Source organism: Sciurus carolinensis, chromosome 9 (genome assembly GCF_902686445.1).
Source record: "Sciurus carolinensis chromosome 9, mSciCar1.2, whole genome shotgun sequence".
Taxonomy (NCBI): domain Eukaryota; kingdom Metazoa; phylum Chordata; class Mammalia; order Rodentia; family Sciuridae; genus Sciurus; species Sciurus carolinensis.
Window position 1 is genome coordinate 80597826 of NC_062221.1, and position 23339 is coordinate 80621164.

The 23339-nt window shown below is 34.9% G+C and overlaps 2 protein-coding genes across 11 annotated transcripts in view; both read right to left on the reverse strand.

Moving 5' to 3' along the window:
- Positions 1-715: 715 nt before the first annotated feature.
- On the reverse strand, positions 716-10817 carry Abhd10 (abhydrolase domain containing 10, depalmitoylase). The gene is made up of 5 exons (XM_047564194.1): positions 10614-10817; positions 8286-8469; positions 5565-5676; positions 5059-5196; positions 716-1378 (listed from the first exon to the last, which is right to left on the reverse strand). The coding sequence occupies exons 1-5, from the start codon at positions 10807-10809 to the stop codon at positions 1043-1045; spliced, it is 966 nt and encodes a 321-aa protein (XP_047420150.1). The 5' UTR covers positions 10810-10817; the 3' UTR covers positions 716-1042.
- Positions 10818-11617: 800 nt separating this feature from the next.
- Phldb2 (pleckstrin homology like domain family B member 2) overlaps positions 11618-23339 on the reverse strand; it is a 208224-nt gene continuing 196502 nt past the window's right edge. For all 10 annotated transcript variants that reach the window (XM_047563147.1, XM_047563141.1, XM_047563140.1 and 7 more), the window contains 5 exons: positions 22788-22878; positions 21712-21858; positions 19745-19964; positions 15769-15854; positions 11618-15141 (listed from right to left, as the gene is read on the reverse strand). In XM_047563147.1, the coding sequence (XP_047419103.1) occupies positions 15001-15141; positions 15769-15854; positions 19745-19964; positions 21712-21858; positions 22788-22878 (685 nt within the window). In that variant the 3' untranslated portion in view covers positions 11618-15000. The remainder of the gene's footprint in view (positions 15142-15768; positions 15855-19744; positions 19965-21711; positions 21859-22787; positions 22879-23339) is intronic.

Genomic DNA, 23339 nt, shown 5'->3' on the forward strand with positions numbered 1-23339 from the left:
ACAGCAATTTTATCCCAACTTTTTTTCTGCAATGCTTATAAATACTGTTTCTTAAAAATGTCCTTTGAATCAATTTACTATCTTCTGGCTGCCTCATTAATGAGTTAAATAAGTCTTTAATACATGCTCATTTTAAATATGAGTCATGTTGTCATCTTTATAAAAGTTTTACTTTGAAAGAAATAACCCAAGCAGGTTAAAGTCCAGTCTAGTCAAAATTAATAGCTAAAGACTACCAACTCAATAGTATCAAGGCTGACTACTGAAAAAGTTTTACTTATTAAAAAACCCTTTATACTTGCATTTCATATTCTTTTCCTGACTCGCTACACTTCAGAAATCACTTGGCTATTTGTACTTAGGGCACAAATTAATAAAAAGTATTTCTGCAAGTAGGCAATAGAAAAAGATCAATTTTCTCTTTAGTTTTATCATTCATAATATTAAAATGCTTCATCAAGATGAATTTCCCATTTAAATATATGACATGTAGTCAAAATTTAGAAATATGTTTTTCATATCATTGTGAGTACTGTGAGCTGTAAGCCTTTAAAAGATTAAAACCTTAATTTTAAGTTCAAATATGACATTCTTATTTTTGAACTTTCTTATGCTTTAGACATTTCAAATTTATTTCAATAAACATCTTCCTATCTTTTGTGAACTGCATTTTAAAATCAGAATTTTACAAATTTCCATTTATAAAGGTAGCAAACAGAAGTCAAAATATTTTTTATTAATAATAGAACATAAGAACTAGCAAGGCTCACATGCACAAGTAAAATATCTCTTGAATAAAAAATAAGAAATATTTTAATGGACAAAGAGATTGAAGGAAGGAGAAATTTTTCTAAACAGCAGCCAGTACTTCTATCACTATATGTGTTATTTGTGCAAAGACATCATTAAATAAATACTTTTCTGATATTTACAAAATAGAGGTAAGAGGGAAAAACCTACAGTATCAGGGTCTTGGATTTGCTGTGTCTCTTTCAATCTTCTGAATAATTTACATACCTATTAAAAATGTGATTCTAGTGAACTACGTTGAAAGCTTATCAATCAAGTCATCAATAGTGTAAACAATAAGTTGAATGTCCGCTTTTTCCCTCATCCTATGATCACTATGTTTTCGGAGGATAACATCTACATCTTTGCTGACTACTCGGTCAGCAACCTGCATGGATGTGTGCCAAGGTACAATTTCATCCTTCATGCCATGGAGCAATCTTATAGGGCAGGTCACAGGAATCGGACTATGTAACAAGCAGTGGTGTTCTGCTTCCTTAATTAAACTGTACTGAACATGATAAAATCCATCCTCATGGTATTTTGATGGCATGGACCACACACCTTTTATCTCCACTTCCTTTTTTACCTATTGGGAAAAATGAGGAAAATAAAAGCATGTAAGTAACATTAACACGTGCAATAGGCTTTGTCTCAGGAAAGCAGTCCTTGTATAAAAGGACAAAAATATAACAGAAATAATTATTAAAAATTAATACTATGAGCAAGGTGCTGTAATAGGTACTTTACACATATTATCTCATAATCGTGATAGTAATTCTGTATTCATTCCAGATTTATAAAAGTGGATATTAAGGTTTAGCAAAATTAAAAATCATGTTCGGAGTTCAAAGTGAGTGACTGTTATGACTATGAATCAAGTTTAGATTTATCTAACTTTATCATACTGCTTCTTAAATCAGGTGTTGCTTCACTCCAACTGAAAAGGGAAATAAAGACAGCGAAAAGTACAATAATTTCTAGAAATCAGTCCAAGACTACACTCATATTTATATAAAATTAGATCTTCAAATAAAAGTTGTTTAGATTTCAAAATTGTAAAATGAAAAGAAACCATAAGAAGTATGTAGAATGGGTATGGGGTACGGGAAGAATTCAGCATGGAATTAAAAATAAAAATAAGATGTCAATGATTATGGAACAACCATGTACATGCTCATACAATTTTAGGCTGAAGGTAAAATGTATAGCTTTTACTTTTCAGCATTCTAGAAATGAGAAAATAAATGTTTGTTTTGAATAACATAGGAGTCTTCCAAATACTTCCTTAAAAACTGAAAAATCTTTTCTACATTTATTCCCTTAATATGAAATATTTCATGTTCCATACTCCTTTTGAGAATTCCTAATTTTGAGATTATAATTTCTCAGTTTTTTAAATTAAAAATTAGAATTTTCAATGAATAACATATATTCATTATAGAAAGCATAGCAAATAAAAACAGTAAATTGAAAAAAAATCACTATCCATAATCCTGCCTCACAGAAATAACAATCATTTACATTCTGGCTTTCAATATTTTTCTTTATGTATTTGGTTTTATATATGTAATACATAAACTACATTATCTATTATGTATTCATATACAATTTTCTATACTGGTTTATTTATTCAGTATGTATATTCCTGGGCTTTTCAAAATTCTATAATTTTTAAAGGCTGTAGAATAGTCTACTATGATCAACTTAAGATAATTAGCTTGACCATCCCCATATTATTACTCACTGAATATCTTTGAGAAAAGATTTGTACATATCTGAAAGTTGTGCTTCTCAGTATGTCTCCAAATGGTTTTAAATTAATGAAAATTCTATAAGATACAAAAATGTATGAATCTATATTAAAATCATGAGGTTTTCTGTAGTAAAACAACATGTAAACCAAATGTTTAGAGGAAAAATGACATTCAGTTATCTTCAAGCAAGATTGTTCATGAATTTGTACATTTCAGTAATTAAAACTTAGTTCCATTGTTTATTTGCTGAAATAGAAGGTAGGCTAATTACCAAGATACTGAATTAATAATATTTATATTATGCATCCCTGATCCCCAACTATGTTTGTTATCTACCATTGAATTAAATTCATATAGTTCATTTGAAGAACAAAGTTAACTTTATAAAATGTTTCATGTCCCAAACTCTCAAAAACAAAAAGTTCAGAAATAGCAAAAATAGTATTACCCAAAGAAAATATTCAATATATATAATTTTTACACCAAGAAATTATTATCAAGGCAATGTGATTTTTAGAATCTTAGATTCCAAACAGCTGTGCATCCTGTCTGAAGAAGAGATGATGATTAGTCAGTTATGAGGGAGGTCAAGTTCCATGGCAAACAAAGAGAAATGGTGTGCTTAATATTCCCAAGGTTAAAAAGGATATGATTCTCTCCTGCTCCCTTGACATTGTTATGGCTAGCTATTTGTGTGGAGAAGACAGACGTTCCAGTATCCCTGCTCTTTCCTTTTACATGCTTTTAAATTAAGAACCACTTACTAATTTGATCTAGGATTAGCAAATATAGGCCTTGATCTGCATACTAGAGGTCTTTTCAATCATTAGGAAATATACACCCCATCTTCATGCAGAGTGATGTAGATACAATGTACAAAAGCAAACATACACAGATCTTTTCATATGAACTTAAAAAATTAATGCCTTTTAAAAATAAAAAGGCTTTTAATTCCTTTTCACTCTGCCACATCTCTGAGATAATTTCCTACCTTGAGGACTGTATTACTGAGTGAAGTGGATGGAGTCAAGGGTAGGAAAAGCATTAGGACTGAGCAACTTTGTACAAGTAAGAAACAAAGTGAAAATATTTCAGAAATAAGAGATAAGTGCAAGGAAGACCAGCTTTGTATTTTCAACCCTGACAGGAAATAATATGCAAATTCTGATTATATAGACAATGCTATTGCTTAAGAAGCTGAGAACAACATGAACTAAGAACAAATTTAGAACAGATAATATACAGCACAGATTTCAATGCAGAACTTGGGGTTAAAGTCAATGACATTCTACTATTCAACACTACATACTTTATTTTCTTCTTTTAGTTCCTTCCTTCCTCCTCTTCCTAAATTCCCACAGCAGTGGTTCTCAAACTTTACTCTGCTGGTCTGTTAAAACAGATTACTCGATCCACATCCTCAATTTCTAATTCAAGGTAAAGCTCAAGTTCAAGAATTTGCTTTCCTAACAAAGTTCTGAGGTGATGATAATCTGCTAGTCTGGAGATTTGTACTTTTAAAACCACTGCTCTAGGCTGTTTTACATTCATTAATTTCTGTGCCTCAGACCTGCCAGAACCTTAGTCCCACAAGGTGAAATTTAGGTCTCTAGGAAAAAGAACCCGAGGAGAATTCAATTAATTACAAAACAATTGAAACTATACAAAAATAAGCATCTACTACTCATTATTTTTTAATTGTTGCAGAGAAGTGATATGCTTAAACATGTGGCCAAGAACAGAGTATAATAAATTAGCTGTCTTGCCAATTATTTCAGAAATCTCTTTTCTATATGATCTGCTGATAATAGCAAAAAAGCACCCCCACCCCCACAAGAATTTGGAGTATAAGAAGAGTGCAACTAAGTAACTAGTCCAGAACGTTGTATTTTATCTGTGTGCACTCACTGGCTGATGTCTGCTGTCTGGAGGATCTGAGGCTGCTTTCGGGCTAAAAACAATTTTTAAATTGTTCAGTTCAGTCTAAAACAGTAGTGGGAATAGGTAATACTGCCCAGATGCCACAAAGTAAAAATAGGAGGCACAAAAGTAGATCATGCCATGTGATCCAAACACATAAATGTGCTTAATAAAGGAAGTCTTCCTACTTAGTGAGACCCTGTATCAAAATAAAATATAATAAAAAAAGAGTTGGGGATGTGGTTCAGTGTTAATGCACAATGTGCCCCTGGGTTCAATTTCTGGTACAAAAAAAGAAAAAAGAAAAAAAAAAAGAAAAAAGAAAGTCTCTTAAAAAAGAAATTACAAAGTATGATTTTATTATTAATGTGGCTCAAATATTTGGGAGAATGATTTGAAGGGACTGTGAAGGAAACCTTAAGCAAGAGACCAAACAAACTTGATAAGGAGACTATACAAAAAAGCAGCTAAGATAAAAGATGTGCCAGCATAATGTCAAGTGACAGATGATACATAAATAGTCAAAAAAAGATAAAGCGGAAGAATGACAGGAGGTACACCTTTGGGGTTGCTGAAGTGACCTGTGACTTACCTCAACAGGAAGCTGATTAAACTGTGTCACTAGACCATCTGCAGCTGTAGCTACACCAATAAGAGCCATGACCTTGTCTGGCCGGGCAATTGCAGCATGAAGCATAAGCCATCCACCAAGGCTAGATCCAACTAGTATCTAAAAATAAAATTTTGTTACCATTTTAAAGAGGAATGTTTATAAGAAAAGTGAGTAGTTTAATAGAAATGTACGAACTTTTGTCTTCTATATTTATAAAGCTTCCAGACTTTTAATAATAGGCACAAAGTAAAATTCAATTATAATTAACTTTGTAAAACAGACAAAATTTTGAAAATAAAATTTGTACAATGAAAAATAAATTGATTACTTTTTATTAGAAAGTAAAAATGATGGAACAATTTTAAATCAAAATTGTTCATAAAACTTACTGTTAAACTTAAAATATTAAAGTTTTGTATCTAAGAAAATAGCTTGAATATCATGAGGCTGTAGTCTATAGTTACATAGCTAATAAAAACAGTCACCTGTGGTCCTTCAGCTAATTCATCAATTATAGAAAGAACATCTTTTCTCCATTTCCCCACTGTACATTCTTCTAATTTACCATCTGATTCTCCAACTCCTGAGTAATCGAACCTGAAAAAAGGAAAATATATATTTATACATAAATGCTTACATATCTCTCTATATATTTGCTTCTTTAAGTTTGAAGAAAGATAGTACATTCCTTGTTATTAAAATACCAAAAATAAAGTAAAAAATCAGAGTCAATATATATTTTAGCAATTTGTATTGGCTTAACCCTTAAATATCTTCCACTTCCAATCACTTTCTTATCTGCTCCACTGTTATCAGCTGGCCCAAGTCATTATTATCTCTCAAATGAACTAATAAAAAGCGTTCTCATAAATCCTCTTGTTTCTATTTTTCACTTGCATTTTCTATTCTCCACATAGTAGTCAGAGTGACCATTTTTAAACAAATACATATCTTACATAAACCCTCCAAAGGTTTTCTATAATCTTTAATAAAACCCGAAGTCCTTACCATATTTTGGACCCTGACCAACTCTCTAATCTCATCTCTTACTGTTCTTTTTCCCTCCCTCCCAACTCTATTTTTCCTTCCTTTAGTGAATACAAAGAACACCATCCACTTTCCTGCCATGGCAGCTTTTTTCTCTACATGGTGTATTCTTTCTCCAGATATACACTGCGTTGCTCTCTCACTTCATTCAGGTCTTTGGTTCTAATACTACACCCCTGGGAAAACTGTTCAATCATTAAAACAGAGTTTCTTTCATCATTCTGTTTCCTTACTGTTTTTTTTCTGTTTTTTTTTTTTTTTTTTTTTCTCATAGCACTTATTACTTCTTGACAGTAAGACACTTGATAATTTATTTGTGGCCTGTCTCCCATATCCATTTGTATCATTTCTTATTTAATAAACTAATCACTCATCATTTAAGATCTAAACTTTATAGTGAAAATTACAACAAAAGTGAATTGAGAAATTGGAAAAAATTTCTTATAGTAAACTAAAATGCAATCAATACTTAATAGTGATTACGCTGTAATAAAGTTTGATAAGAGCAAATAAAAAGGAACCCGATCAAATTAAAAATTTTAAGGAGTGGGCTATACTTTATAAAGGTGTACTATATATAATATCTGAAATGCAGAAAATTCACATTATGTCTTATAGAGAGAAAGGAACAAGTCATAGCTCTCATAGGCTCAGGTGAAATTTAAGAGTCAGTAAAAAGGTGATCTGTTAATTCAGATCTGGGTGGGGGCTCAAGAAACAGTAATAGCAATATTTCTAATATGATGTTCTGCTCAGGGTAGCCTCCCTCCCTGGATAGAACTTCCTTCCTATTTAAATCTTAATTATTCTTCAAAGCTCCTTTATGAGGTCTTTTCTACCCACTTCAATCCTCAGTTTCCTTTCTCTCACCTTAAGCAATTAAGTTAATGCTCTTTTGACAATCGCATTCTGATGAGTATTTTTGTCTCATTTCTTATCTGTATTGTCTCCACCCTGACTGAAAGAATCTTAAGGACAAGAATAATGTTTTATAATTCTTATATTATATATAATTCTTATATTATGTTCAGCACCCAGTATAATGCTAGAGAGACTACTTAAAAAAAAAAAAACTTGCCTTCAGACTAACAATTAAGCCAGAAGAGATTTTAAAGAGTTCTGACCATGAAAATGAAATAGTTCTGATAATTAGATTGAGGAGAAAAGTCTAAATCCATATAATTGACATAATTTCTGCTAACAGGTCAAACAGCTAATGTCTAGCTATATTTTATAGAAATACTGAATATTAGTGAAATTACTCTAAAAACTTGGGTGAATAGACTTTTATGCAGACAGTACTAAAAAGAACTTAGAAACTATATTTAATTTAACCTACTTTTTTTTGATTATAAAATTTGGCAGTGTTTACTGTCAGACTTGTTTGTCACCATTATTGACAGAATTTACTATAGAACCCATAATTCTTGAATTCCAGGCTAATACTCTTGACTAAACCATACTCTCTCTGCTATTCAATTAGATGATAAATGACTATTATAGATAAACCTGACAACAAAGTGAAAAAATTATTTTACTAATTGTTGGTATGAAAAATTAGGAAATGTAAAATTAATCTTTAGTTGAACACTACATATCCTTATAATGCTCAAAAATATTAAGATTACAGGAGTGAATAAAAAGAGAAAATTCAGCAATTATGTGTCATAAAATACTAATTTTACAATACTTTGAAGTACATAAATTACTTTAAGATACTTTGTGTTTATGTGTGTGGTGCTGGAGATTTAACACATGGGTTCACACTGAAGTACACTAAACACACTTTTGCAACTTAGCCACAACCTTGCACTAAATACATATTTTTGAAGGCAGTAAACAGTGGTCAAATAAATCCTTATGTCTTGAAGGGAAAAATACAACAAAATTATACAAGAGATTACAAGAAAGTCAAGTAGTATATCTGTTTTTGTTATATATTCTTTCCTACCAGTATTGTCAGTTAACACAAAGACCTTTAAAAAATGTCTTTTAAAGGATGCTTTTACAGTGACCCTAAATCACAATATGAAAGTTTACAGACGATTAAAATAAATTAATCTAGAAAAGTGCTGGCATTTACTTCAGCTGGTTACAGAAGTAATTCTCCACCGCCATGCTAAATGGTAGCAATATTCTCTGAAGTGTGTTGTTCCTACCTTATACAGGCGTGACCTAGAGATTTGCAAAACTCCTCAATCGCCAATGCTTTTGTACCATTCATATTAGAAAGATAGCCAGGGATGAAGATAACTCCTGGATTTTTGCCTTTTAGTCTCTTATAAGCCAGTTTTGGGAGGTCTGGTCGATTAAGGAAAGAGACCGATGTCTTTTGTCTGCAAACTAAACAAAGTACACAAAACATAAATTATAATTTCCAAATACAGTTTTTTGAAAATCATATATATAAAACCTTAACTTTCTTAACTCACTGATATTAAATACTATTTCATTTTGATAGGGGGAGAAAAGACTAAATTAACAAGTACTAAATTAATTAGTCATGGCATGAGATTTTTGTTTTAAAAAGGTCAAAACCAATAACTTCTTTGGGCAAGGCCCAATCTTCCAAATTACACAATGAAGTAGATATTACAAGGCAATAAAAGACAGACACATCAGAAAACATTTCCCTGTTGCTGTTACATGATCTATTCTCAATAGTATTAAGGAACATTCAGATTTAACTGCACTAGTTAAAGCCCTCCCTTGGAAGATTATTTTTCTTCTTTTTAATTGTCTGAGGAGTTTCACATCCTCTGCTCTTTGAGAAATTGTTTCAAAGGGGAAGTGTTGCACTCCTTTTATTAATGACCCCATTCATCCATCCCACCCTGAAATCAAAGGCCGTGGTAACAGATGGTTATAATTTTGTACTGGTTGCAAGAGATTCAAGGAGCAGTTCCTTTACAAATAACCTTGAACTACAAATGTTTTTAGAAAAAGATTTCTCATAGGACTCTACGATAACTTTGTTTTGTGTTGGTTTGGCTTTCATGAATGATACACACACATATTAGGGTAATTTAAATACAGCAGCACAAATGGTAAACCTTACAAAGCTAGTTCATTTCACTTTTTAAAAAATGTTTTCACTAGAATAAATCAGTATTTGATTTTAAAAAGTCAAAGGATACTGTATTTAGCACACACACATATAGACACAGACACACACCCCCCTCATTTTCTCCCTTCAAAGCCATTACATGTGTGTAATTCCTTATGGTGTTTTTTTCTGAACTAGCCAATTTCTTTTATATTAAGTGGAGCCTTCCTCCAGTTTCTTGTGGCTAGCGAAAACCTCTCAGTTCCTTTCATATGTGCTGTGAAAATTTTCCCCATTTTGAATTTATGTTTATTTTTAAAAAACTTATTTGAAGGCTTTAATGCTCTCCCTTTTACATGTAAACCTGTTTCAAAGTTTCAATGTATAGAGAAATATGCCCAATTTAAACCCTTTGGTGAAAAATTGGTCAGTTGTTTGGTCAGCAAATTATATCAACAATTATCATTTTCCATTTCCTCAGTTAAGCACTCAAAAAACTCCTCATCTTCCAGTTATTACATCCCAACCCAAGAATCTCCCTGAGACAAATTTATTTAAAGTGAACATATTCTTAACATTATATTCATAAGTCATTTTTGTACCATAAGAATTAGCTGAAAACTTGGTATATAAATGCTCAGTGAATATTTGCTAAACAGGAGAGTGTTTTAGCTTAATGACAGACATACTATACTTGGCTTGTATTTAACATGTATTTTTGGTTGTGTACAATTAAATTGACTATATGAGTTTAACTTATTAAATTAGAAACAAAAGGTCTCTACAGTGACCAATTAATTACTATCCCAGGTACCAAGCATCTGACAGCTACATGACAAGGGTGTGTAAAGGATATAATTCAAAAAGGCTGCGTGCATGTGTATGTGTGTGGTGTGTGTGTGTGTGTGAGGTTCTCTGATTTTTGGTCCAAAAACTTGTTTCTTTTGTAATGATTATAGCTCCTTCACTGAGCAGGAGCATCAAGAAAACAACATTAGAAAATTAGGATTAAAGAGGGGCAGTTACACTTTTAAAAAGAACATGCCTCGTATTTTAAGTTTCAAGTCATGGGAGGGCAGGTTTAGGCATTTTAAAGCGTAAAGTCCCCAAAGCTAGTAATACCAAGTGCATTAAATGCACATCTTAATTTTTCCTGTTGCTAATGTTTATTGCAGAAAAAGCAGGCTAGCAGAGGGCAGGAGCACCTTAAACTACAGAGGATGAAACGCCAGCGAGGACCCGGCCTTCCAAGATTACCCCAGGGCCCTGCAGAGCTCGCCTCACAGCCTTCACCAGAAATGTACAAACTGCCTAGACCTGGAGTGCTAAGAAAAAAGGTAATGCGCTTTTGAATGGAGCGCCAAAAATGCATTGCACAGGAAATGACCGAACGCCGAGGGTTCCAAAGAACGCAGCTTACTCCCGCCTTTCGGACACTAACCTGGGAGCCACCGAGGCGCCCGCTGGGGCTTCCGTGGAAGTAAGGCGCTGAGGCCACGGTGTGGGCCAAAGGAGACGGCTGCCCAGCCCCAGCTCCGACAGGGTACCCAGGCAGCCACAGCAGCCAAGCCCGCACCCGCCATCTTCCCAGCTGTCCGTGCGTTCAGCCCCGTTCTACATGGACGTGCATCACGCATCGTTCCCAGAGTGCGCCTGCGCAGCTCCCTGGAAGGCGGAACTTGCTAAACCCTGCTGCTCAGCAGTTTCTTAGTCAGAAGAGCGCGCATGCGTAGAGCATTTGTCGTAGTTAACCTTCTTACTACTGAACTGTTTCTTCTCTTAGGGAAATTTGCTTGTAATGGTTTGGAATACTTTGAGTGAAGCTGCCTTCTCAGCTGCTGCTGAAAGCTTGGAGAGGAACTATATCCAGCCTTCCTAGATAGGAAACTCTGTCATCGTCCTGAGGACCCTTGGGAGCGGAAACAAAAGACTTGCTGCAGCCCAAGTTCCCATGACTCCCTGACACTTACAACCTCTGCCGCAAACGCTTCCCAGATGAGACCTTAATTCTGATGTGCAAATCTCTGTTGTGAAATCAGACATCTTCTGGTTCCCTGCCCATTTTCATTGCATAGTTTTGTTCTACTTTTTCATGTGTCTGATGCTCAATGATTGAATTATCCTGACCACTGCTTCTTGGGATATGGACGAATGGCTTCCGCAGATTAAATCATCTGCGGAAGAATAGAACTGAGAAGAGTAAATAAATTTTAAAAGAATATTTTGTAATCCAGGAGTAGAAGGGATTTTTTTTTTACATTTTTTAGATGTTGATAGACCTATTATTATTCACTTATTTATGTGGTGCTGAGAATCGAATCCGGTGCCTCAAACATACTAGGCAAGCGCTCTACCACTGAGCCAAAACCCTAGCCCCTAGAAGGGAATTTTTAAATCAATATTTGAAACCCTCCAATTACACAGAAAAATACATTTGATTGTATATGAACTTAAACATTTTTAATGGCAAAAGATACATTAAGTCCAACGAGAACCTAGAAAAAAAACAGACTTTACAGCATAGATACATCGATTCTATTCAGTTTACTCTTAGAAATAAGAAAAACGATTTCGATAAACTGACCAACAGCTATAAATAGGCAGTTTAAATAAATAAACATGATGCCTAATTGAAAAATGTGAATTTAAAAAATTACATGCCATTTTTTCCACCCATAAGATTGACAGAAATTAAAAAGGGCAAATATTTGCAAAGATGCTGGAAACTTATCATTTATGTATGGTTGCTGGGAGGGTGAAATGCTAAAATCTTGTCAAGTAATGTGGCCACATTTATTTCAATTTAAAATATGCATTATTTTCAATGTGCTTTGACCCAGTGCCCTCCCATTTGTGAGTACCTTATTGAAAACAAGCAAACACAAGTCCATTACGATGCATGTTATCTACTACAGCACCATTCTTAGAGAAAACAAGAAAAAAATATGGACAATAGAAAAATAGTTGGATAAATAGTTGTATAAACTCTGATACCCTTCAAAGTACTTCTTGAGGGCCTCAAGTATCAACCAGTAACGCCTTCTCTAAGATTTGTCTGCTTAAAAATTACTGTGTCTGGTGTAATACTTCGGGTGAAACCACTTGACTATTTGTTATAAATTTTGGAGCAATGACTGGTACCAGAGTTAAAGGCAAAGGTTGGATATAGTAAATCCAGCATGTCTTTGGATTTTTGCTGATTAATCTACCTCCCATCATGTTACAGATGGGTAACAAACTGGAAAAGTTGGATAAATAGAGACTGAATAGATCTCTTTCTTAAAGGTGTAATGTCTCTAAAATAGGAAGGACATAGACTAAGGACTTAACTTCAGAACATACTCCACAAGATGTTCAGCTATTTTGCCATTTTTCCATTAGGTCTGTTGTAGAATACAAAGGGACTGAATCACAAAGGTGATACCCAAGGAACGTCACTTCACCATCCCTAGTATTTTAACAACAAATCACTTCTCCTTTTAGTTTTTGGATAATTGCAAATGTTCAATGATTCCTCTTCCTTCTTTCCCCTTTCTTTTTTCAGGTCTTCTGGCATTATGTGTGTAGCAAAATAGTGGCAATCGTCATAGTGGGAAGAATGCTGCACAACAAAAGCAAACCCATGAATCATTTTCTTTATCCATTCCTAACCTATCAATTTAGGAACATTTGTGGCTTATGACAAGTATAAATACTTTTACTGACAGTGATGGGCTTGAAGTTGACCAACTTGTTTTCATTCTGGTCATCTACTGTCAATGTTGCCTTCATTAAGAGACAAAGGGATGAAAGAACATATTGCTGAGGGCAGTTTCTCTTTCAGAAATCTGCTATCTTAGTTTAGAGAGAGAAATGAAATCCCCATCAAGTAAAACCTCAAAGCTTTCCTTCACATTTGCATTTTTTTGTTGTTGGATAGAAAGATGAGTAAACATGGCCCTTGCAATCCACAGTTATCACTGCATCAGTGCAAAAAGACAATATGTCAGATTTTTTTCAAGTTTTATCTCATTTCGTAAGCAACAGCAATGTGGCCAGAGATCCTTCTATTTACTTGTTAAACTAAAAACCATAATGTTGGCACACAACAATCTATATATGGATTCTACAATTGATTTTTGCTGATTAATCTACCTCCCATCATGTTACAGATGGGTAACTTCTTAATGAGAGAGGAGTTTACTTTCAAATGTGAAATCAGGTCAACATTTTAATCCACACTCAATATATTTAACACACATATTTAAAAGGTTTTCATGCAAATTGATTAGAATACCCTTACAATCCTATGGAGATAGTACAGTACAGAAAAATTATGTCTTTACCTTAACCAACAAAATCTTAGCAATTGCATTTCATTCTCTTAGACCATTAATGAGTTTAGAGGTGATCTCTGCAAAATCCGATTTTAAAAATATCTTCTACAATCATGATTTTTGTCCTTCATTGTTCAAGTAAAATCTTGTGTTATCCAGTTGCAGTCTTATTATTGGCAACATGTATATATGTATACAAAGTACATTGCAAAATAAAAAAAAAAATTGTACCCAATCAGGCCTGACAGATTTTATAGACACTTCTAAACTAATCATTTCCCCTTTGTAAGTAACATCATTATTTTCTACTTTTATTTATTTGCCATGTTTGGGAAAGAGTACATTCATACTTACAAACACACAAAACATGAAAAACTAGGATAAATGGCATCCGAGAAACCATTATAAAAGAGACTTGCCTGAAGTCATTTCATTCAACAAAAATTAATTTAACTCTAAAAAACAAAGGCTAATTGAAAATACATAATAAACTATTATAGAGAATGTTAAGTGAACTTTGCTTGCCTTTTTATAGAACTACACCATTTCTGTAAATAGGTATTTTAATTATTCTGTTCTTTGGCAAAAACAGAGCTATAGTTTCAGAGTTAAGTCATGAGAACAGCAGTTAGCAGATGTGCTCCATAACAAAGAGGAATCCAACAATCTAAAGAAAATGCACTACTGGTTGCCTTTATCCTCAGCATGGGGAATGGAGAAATCTTCAGCAAAATAAGCTCCTAACACCAAATGTTCTCTTTATTTAAATTGTCCAATGTGAGAGAACATCTGTTGTCTACAGTGACTTTTTTTTTGAAACACACAGCTATATTTTTTCTCTTTTTACAGTAAGTGGTTTACTATATATGTTCGGTAGCTTATGCTGTTGGTGACATTGCAAAGTCAATTTCCTGGGCACTTGATGGCATCAAAATATCATTTTAAAATATAGAGTCACACTAAGTGCAGTTTATTACTTGAAACTACTATTGCTAAACAGAAATCATGCCAAGTCTTTGGTTTTGGTGCAGTACTTAAAAATTAAGGCAAAATTCTTAAAACACATTCTCCTCCAAGCCCTTATTTACTTGTATTGATAAAATGCTATTTTTAAAAAGTCAGTTGATTACCAATAATGTCAATGGCAATGATTTGGATGCTAAACTAATTCTATATTTTCAAGTACATATATACAGACATTTTGTAAACTGTTAGTTCATTTCACCAAAACCAACAATTGATAAAAAATAGTTTATATGAAATGTTCATACATGATGCTATTTATCAAAATAGTGTTTCTCATAGGCGCTTCAATTCTTTTGTTATGTATGATCAAACTTTGAATTAAAGCCTCTTCTTTTTACAAAAGACTTCTCAATATGAAAAGAGTTCTGAGCGTGTACAGTCACAGAGAGGGGGTCAATCGGGTCTTTCCATCTGGGATTGAATATGGCTTCATTCTTGTAAGGGATTATTGCAGTCTGCCCTGAAGTGGACGGTTGCTTCCATTCACTACAACAAGAAGTGAGTGTACCCTTCCGCCCCGGTAACTATCACATCCATCCAGATCCGCATGGCTTCCGGTGATGGGGCCACCATGTAATAGATTCTGTCATGTGTCTTGACGCTAAAGGTGAGTAATGGATTAGGACTCTAAAATTCCAAAAGTGAAAAGAATGTCAAACAAACATCTCGAAGTTAGAACAATAAACACAAAGACATATGTGAGGGGTCTTGCTCTTTAAATGTTCCTTATAGAAATATATATAGGCATTACTTTCCATTAACTATAACTCCCATGCCCACACCCAGTGCCTTTCTCAAGATTGACCATCTTTCTGATCTTTCTGCATATGAAATTAGCACAGCCAATTTTCCTAGTGGCTAATTTGTAAAGCATAGTACCTAGTTGATAAAAAGGTTCTTCATAAGTGGTGGTTGATATTCTTAGCTCTATTAAGATCTTACTAAATTATCATTCCCCTCATAACTATACAGTAAGCTTCTTTCCATAACACTTGCAGGGTCATCTTGCCGGGTCTCCCAACCTAGTATGTCCAGAATATTTCCTCAATTTATCAAGACTTGTTTCCCTTTACTTGACTTATTCCTACTTATTAAGTAGGAAATATCCTACTTATTTCAACGTTAATTTTCCAGAACATTTGATCATATCTGTTTGTTATGCTGGAACAAGTAAGTTGCTTAAAATCTAAAAATATATTTTCCCTAAATTAATTATGCATTCAAATTGTATGAATTTAGAAAACTAATTCTTACCTTATTAGCATTCTTAAGATGATCATAATATACTTCTTCAATGGCTTGAAAGTATATTACTCCTTTTAATTTAGCTTCATGCTTATCTGCAAAGGTAAATGAGTATTAGTGGTACTTTATCACAGCTGATGGGCAGGAAAAAACTTGTAAATTCATTATAATTATCATCACTTACATATTACCTAGCATTTGAATTATCTAAGATTAAGTTAGATAATCTGGGATAGTGCGTTAGGCCTATTATTTATCAAGGAAAAATAGTAAGAACAATAACCACCACCAAAACCCATGAAATTTCCAGCTCCAAGCCAAGGATATTAACGACTTGGTCCAAGGCTCTTTAGCAAATTAGTGGTCAAAAGACAACCAGAACTATAGACTATCAGGTGAGCACACAAAGCAGAAACATTGTTGGAACCCATACAAAATATTTCCCCACATTGTCCAAGACCATCTTCATAATGGAAATATTAATATGCAGATTTGTTATAGTGAAAATTTTGTTTTTATTTATAATTTAAATAATATTCTACTTATATTTCTTTATCAAACTTGTCCAACATGTTTAAATTTCCCCCCATTTTGAACGGAGCTTCCCATCGATAATTTACTGTCTTTTCAATGCAGCATTTTCTAACTTGTTTCCAAAGATTTCATTAGATTTAACCATAAAAACAAAACATAAAACAACAACAAAAAACTCCAATGAACAGCACCACTCCGTGATTTACTAAGTTCTTTAAATATTTTATGATTTGATCTCTACAGTAAAGATCACAATGCATGTGAGAATATTAAAAACATGGGTCAGGAGGCCATGAAATAGACTGTCACACCCAGTTGGTGGCAGTGCAATTGAGACAGCCCCTTTTGGATGGCAACTGGTAAAACAAATACAATTAAAAATGTTAAAAATCCTCTTACTCAGTAATTCCACTTGAAAAATGTATCGAATAACATCTAATTTGTATGGTGCACTAGCTGCAAGAGATCTGCTTGAGATTTAATAAGGGACTGATTTAATTATAGGCCAGCCACACAATGGAATCTATACAGCCACTGAAACCACTGTGGTCTACGTGTATATGCGGACAGGAAAGCACTCTTGACATACTTTTATGTGAAATAGGGCATGAACAAAGTGAATATTTTGTTTCCAAACTGCACAGAAGAAAAAAGAATCTATATACATAATGAAGCATATAAAAAGCAGGACAGGGGCTGTGGTTGTTACTCAGTGGTAGAATGCTTGCCTAGCAGGTTAGATCTTCACCACAACATCAAAATAAATAAATAAATAAGGTACCAAGTCCGTATACAACTAAAAATATTTTTAAAAAACAAAGACAGAAAATCTGAAAGATTTTCCCATCTCTGATGGGAAAGAGATTTACTTTCATTATATAGAATTTATTTTATTTTGAATATTGTTTTACTAAATCAATGTCTCTTTTTCCCAAAAGCAATAAAAAACTCATCTGAAAAAAATAGTGGCCCAGAGAAATTCCCCAGAAAATAAACTTAATATATTTAATTACAATTAACCTAGAACTTCTCTTATTTGAACATGGACTATGTTTTTTTTTTGTGTGTTTTGCTCTTCCTTGGGAAATACTATTTTAATAAATATCCGTGTTCAGTAGGTTTCAAGCAGTTTGAATGAAAGAGGTCAGTGTGTCCCTCAAATATTTATTGGAAAGGATCTTGCAATAATCCATGGGAATACAGTGATACCTTATTTTCTAAAAACAAATACAAAATAAAATCTGGAGATAAAAGTACAACTTGTCAATATTTCAAGCAGGCAGAAAACTAAGGAATGAAACTTATGTTTGTAGGGCACTTCATCTGTGAGAAAGCCCTGTACCGAACAGAAGCCTCTCAACCACATTGAGAGCTAAGATCAATGGTGCTGCTGAATGGGGTCAAACTAATGCTGTTTATTCTGTCTCTCTGAACAGCACTATTCCCTCAATTTATAGACATCTTTTCTGTGCTTCACCTTTCTTCCCAGATTCTCCTAGAGTTCCCAGTTGAGGTACAGGAGGCCAAGACACAGTCAGGGTCATGAACAAGGGAAAGGGCTGGAATTTCAGCTTTCAGCCCTCACACTTGCAGCTCCTCCAGGCATGCAAGGTCATGCAGGGACAAGCTGAAGGGCATGACTCCTGTGCGGTCAGGTCCAGCCCAGGTGGCCATCTGTGGGACTAGATGAGAATGATCTAGGCCTGTGCTTGTTGGTGCTTGGGAAGGGGACCTTGTAGGGGTGTGAGTGTGGTTGGGAGTGGACAAAGCTGATGGTGATGGCTAGGAACAGAGCCAACTGAGCAGTATTTGTCCCACTAGGTCTCACTGGTTAGTTAGATCATACGTAAGTATTAGAAACCTGATGAAATAGGATTTTACCTGTTATATGTATTAGCATTCTGGGTAGTCTTTCATATACCAGAAAGCTTTGGATATTAAAAACAAAAGCAAACAAATAAACAAATAAAATGAAAAACCAATCACCAAAAGTTTCAATTTGGAATGTTGCATTTACATGGGTCAGAAGGATTCAAGTTTGAGAAGGTGGCCTGGGTGCTGAGCCAGTGACCTGGTTGATCAATGAAAGAATTAAATGAAAAGGCTGACAAAGCAGAGGATCATGGGAGAGGAAAACTTTGAAGTTCTTTTAATGAGGTTATCTGTAGGGACTAGCATGCTGCAAAATTTTGTATGTGCATTTTCGCCAAGACGAGGTGGGATTTCTTATTAAATAGGCATCTTTTCTATTCCACTAACTGAAAAGAGCTGCTCTGTATTTTTATAAAACCCAAGGTCGGAAAGGCCTGGAGAGATAAAGCAGGGACCTGTCAGGGACAGGCCATTTGCTTCAGCTGCTGACTTCTGAAGTAGCTGGATCCCACCCAGAGAGCCCCTCACTGAAAGGCACTCACCTCTGCCCGTTCCCACCCCAATTCTAGGGCTCTCTGACCAGTGTGTCCTTCACTTCACAGGCACCTGGGTATTCATGCCCCTTCTTACATACAGTAACCTGCACTCACTGGGTGACTTAGATGTCCCAACAGTTGTTTTACATTTTTTTTTTTTTTTTTGAGATAGGGCCTTGCTGAATTGCTGAGGCTGTCCTCAAACTTGTGTTCCTCTTGCCTCAGCCTCCCAAGGCACTGGGATCACAGGTATGCACCTCTGGTGACCAGCTAGTTTACATTTTTACACTGGTACAATTTATAATGATTCCTGGAGATGCTCATAATTGCTGATGCTGTCACTCCAAAGCATAACATTTGGTATGATACCCCTTCTCGTCAGCAGCTGGAAAGAGAGTAGAGCTAGACTTTTGCTAATAATGGAATATTTCACATATGATCTTTGTAATAAGAAGCTTGTAATAAGTAGGCCAGTTATACTAATATTTTTGTATTTATATAAGAGTCAGTAGGGTACATCTCTCATAATCCAGCATGTAAGAGTTCAAAAATGTTTTAGAGATTTACTTATTCACTAGTTTGCAAAGGAGCTTTACTCTCTGTACTTAAAAGATGATACAAGTTTGTAAACATTAGTTGACTGACTGTCAGCTAAGGCTGCCTAATTGTGTTAAATAAAATATGTGGCAATAAATAAATAAATAAGAAGAAAATTTTTTTTCTGGTCTTGTGGTTTAAAGGACAATATTTTAATGTTAAAACATAAATCCCACTTAATATGTTTGGGTTGCAGTTAATTGCAGAACTAGAATGGACTGATTCACACTTTAAAACAATTTTTTTATTATTTGTAGAAAGGAGATTCATACCACATTGCTGTACAATCTAAATATAAAAATACAGTACATCTACAAAGCTAATGTTATCATTACTCTTATTACTTACCAAACTATCTTCAGTAGTTAGCCTTCAATTCTGAATCTCAATTGCCTTTCCTCTTTAACAGATTTGCATATATCATTTCAAATTTTTTTATCACCCACCTGCATAATAAGAAAATGTTCTCTTATTCCGATCAAAAACAAACCAACGTTTTTTCCAGGTTTTAATTTTTCCACCCATTTTGATGAGGAATCCTCGACAGGTCTTCTCTGTGATGGATACATGATAACAGGTGTCAATATTGTGGCCAGCAGTCTCTACATGGCTCCGCAAATCAAAGTCTTCCTTCCGGACAGGTAGATATCGTGTCAAAGGACGAGCCTGGAAAAGAGCAAAACTCACTGCATGCTAAGCATTTGTGTCATTAAGTTACAGATGTTTAGAAGCAGAAACTAAGTGAAAGTCTGTTTTAAAATGCCCATATAATTATGAGAGCTTATGATAAAATGCTTATCACTTGGAGACTGAATGATGGATATTATTTAGAGTAGCATGCTACTATATGGAGAGGGTAGGTAAACTCGGACCAGTAGATTCTATTCCTTGAAGTAGGCAGATTGGAGAATGGAAAAAGGTCATTTTTTTTAGCTTTAAAGAGGTACTTAGCTCCTAACAAACACAGAGAAATGAAGCATGAAGCTTTCTGGGTTGTTCCCTGCAAATGAAGATTCCTCCATGGGAAGATTTCCAGGAGTTCTCCCTGCCACAACTTAGCAATAGTTCTCCTTAAGTAATCCCAGCGTGGCATGACTGGTTGAACACTATTTAGTAAGAACAACCTCAAGAGATCTTCCTAAATTATAAATGTTGGCTTATCTACATCTGAAGAGACATTGAAGGAAAAAAATGTATGTTTTGAAAAGTGAAGCTAAAATAATGTTAGAAGTAGAATCAAAGCTGGACCTAAAGTAAGAGCTGTCCATGATCACAGGTCAAAGGGAGGGATTTAGATGTTTTTCATTGTACTAATGGTTAGTGCAAAGGCTCATCTAACCAAGGGAGCACATATTACCATGGATAATATTTCAGAAATGGTGTTCTATTTTACCCTGTTAAATAACCCCACCCCTCTGCCCTGGGGAGATGATGTAATCATATACTTGGAGGCAAAACTTATAATCAGGATTAAAATAGAATTGTGATTTTTTTGTTTGTTTGTTTTGGCTTTGGATACTAAATAGGCATGGATGACCTTCACTGCAAATCAGAATTTGGCAGAGGTAGGGCAAAATGAAATAAGTTTTTACTTTTTATTTTCTTCAGTAGTTTGCCTTCAATTCTGTGGTACTGGACTGTGGTCATGTGTCACAGATTACACACAGAACTTTAAAGATAGTCTCCAACTGGTGTACTATCAAACTGCCAGTAACCAGAAAGAATAAGGGAAATGATGGGTTTTGCCTTTTAATTTACTAGGTAAATGTGCAACTCTGATACATTGGTTCCAACTTTAAATTACATTAACACCTAACAAAATTTTATTTTGTTTTCAGAAAATACACATTATATAAGTAGGTATAATGACAAAAAGAGAGATAGCAAATTAATGATGACAAAGACAAGGAATTAAAACAGGTGGTTTTCCCAAATTCTGTTTGAGTTTGTAATCATGTGCACATGTGTGGCCCTAGTGTGGCAAGGGGACACGTGACAATAGTGCGGAACACCACCAAGAAACTGGGAAGGTAACACTATCCTAGGTAACCCTTCTTTTCCTTTGTCAAAGTTCTGTGTGGGTGTTGTTTTTGCTTTCAGTGGTTAATGCAGTGACATTTTTCAAAGCTGTTCAAAAGCATATTCTTCTACATATATTCCAGAGAATGGGTAGAAGACAAAGTCCTCTCCCATCAACATGTCCCATGGAAGTAAAATGTCATATGGTTAGTGGTTCCCTAGAGGTTTTGAAATAAAATCACGTTTTGCCCACTCATGGGCACCTTTCATCTGATCATGCTCTCCAGCGCTCAGGAGAGGGGTGAAGGAATGGCACCCCACACTGTTTGGCTGTCTTTAGGGAATGACCACCAGGGGGCAACCCATGCTCATTCATTCAGATTGACCAACTAACCTGTGCCCTTTGTTTCTCCCTTATTTTCACTTCCTTTTCTATTAACTTCTGCCTCTGGCTAGTTTCTTCCTGCAGTCGTTTTTCTAGGAGTTCTCGGCGTCGTTTTTCTTCTTCCAGAGCTCGCTTTTTGGCTTCCATTTCTCGTTCCTAAATATCATTATGCAAAACAATGATTATTTTAAGACATACTGGTTATACTTGGATGGTTCCAACAAATAAAACAAAAATTCTCATCAGATAATTTTTGGTTTGTATTTTATTCTCTTAAAATATATGACCTAGGTTAACACAACCCATAATCACTTCGGGCACAGCTTTCAGATTCATACACAGAAATGCAATTATTAATGAACAAATCTTGATCTTAGGTGAAAACCCAGCTTGTCACTATATGCAGTCCTTGCATATCCATGACCATAGCTCTCCCATCTTTAATAAAAAGTCTCATAAACTGTCACCCAACACTAGTGGCGGGGTTTAGCTTTTATTTGGAAGGCTGTATTCTAATTGAAGGTCATGGGTCCTTCCAATTCCTGTTGTTGCTCCATAGCTTCCTGGCTGAAGGTCACAGAGGAAGCACATAGGGAAGTTAAAAAGGAAAGGAGGTGCCCTCAGGGCAGGATGCAGAGGCATTTGGGGGGATTCCTAAGGAAGTTCGGGTTCTGACTTGAAATACAATCACAATGCCTTGGGATTTTTAATATTACAACCATGCAGTTAGCACAAGCTGGGAAGGAAGGGAGAATGCATCAAGACAGGACAGTCTTCTCTGTTCCTTGGGAAAGGCACCAAGTGTCCATCCAAGGAAAAACACACTATAAAGCATCCATTTCAGTTTATGCCAACACTCTATATATTTCAAGTTATGGGAAATTGCAGTACAGTAAGAGTCTCAGAAATCAACCCTCTAACACCTTTAGATTTGAGATAAGAAAGGAGGCTGAGAATGCTGAGTGACTTTTCCAAGATCACAGCCCTTATTAAGGCTCTTCAAGGAGTACTTCCTGATGTGGAATACAAAGTTCCCTGTACCAATTACCACACCACTGACTCTAGAACGCAGGTATCACACTTACCCTGGATTCAAGCAGCCGTGTCTTTTCTGCATGAGCCTGTTTCAACAGCCTCTCCATTTCTTCTATTCTGGCAATATTTGAAGTGCTGGCACTGAATGAAACACAGAAACCTTTTAAGAATATTGGTTCAGACTCATAAGTCTCTCAGACAGACAGACACACACACACACACACACACACACACACACACAGGGTCAAGGGAGGTGCATGACAAAACCCAAGCATATACGACTTAAAGGATGTTACTTACAAGTCATTGTTCTGAAGAGGCAAATCAATTCAACTCTGAAAATTATAGGTAACACCAACTTACCTCAGTTTAGGAGATAAAACTAGGCAAGCAAAATAATGCCAATGCAAACTGCTTTGCTCATAAATAATAAACCAAAGCCAAATCTTGCCAGGTGTGACTTCAAAACATATCTTTCAAAGTCTAAAAAGGATAGCTTGTGGAAGACCCTCTCACTGGTTTAATGATTCAGATGTCCAACCAACAAGACTATCACTGAAGTTCTACATAAATGACACCTAATACTTGAAGTCACTTTATTC

Coding starts and splice junctions, on each gene's coding strand:
- Abhd10 (XM_047564194.1), bottom strand. CDS start 10,809: ATGCGTGATGCACGTCCATGTAGAACGGGGCTGAACGCACGGACAGCT. Junction 8,470..10,613: donor GGCGCCTCGGTGGCTCCCAG/GTTAGTGTCCGA, acceptor TACTTTGTTTAG/TTTGCAGACAAAAGACATCG. Junction 1,379..5,058: donor TTAATCAGCTTCCTGTTGAG/GTAAGTCACAGG, acceptor TTTTCCCAATAG/GTAAAAAAGGAAGTGGAGAT.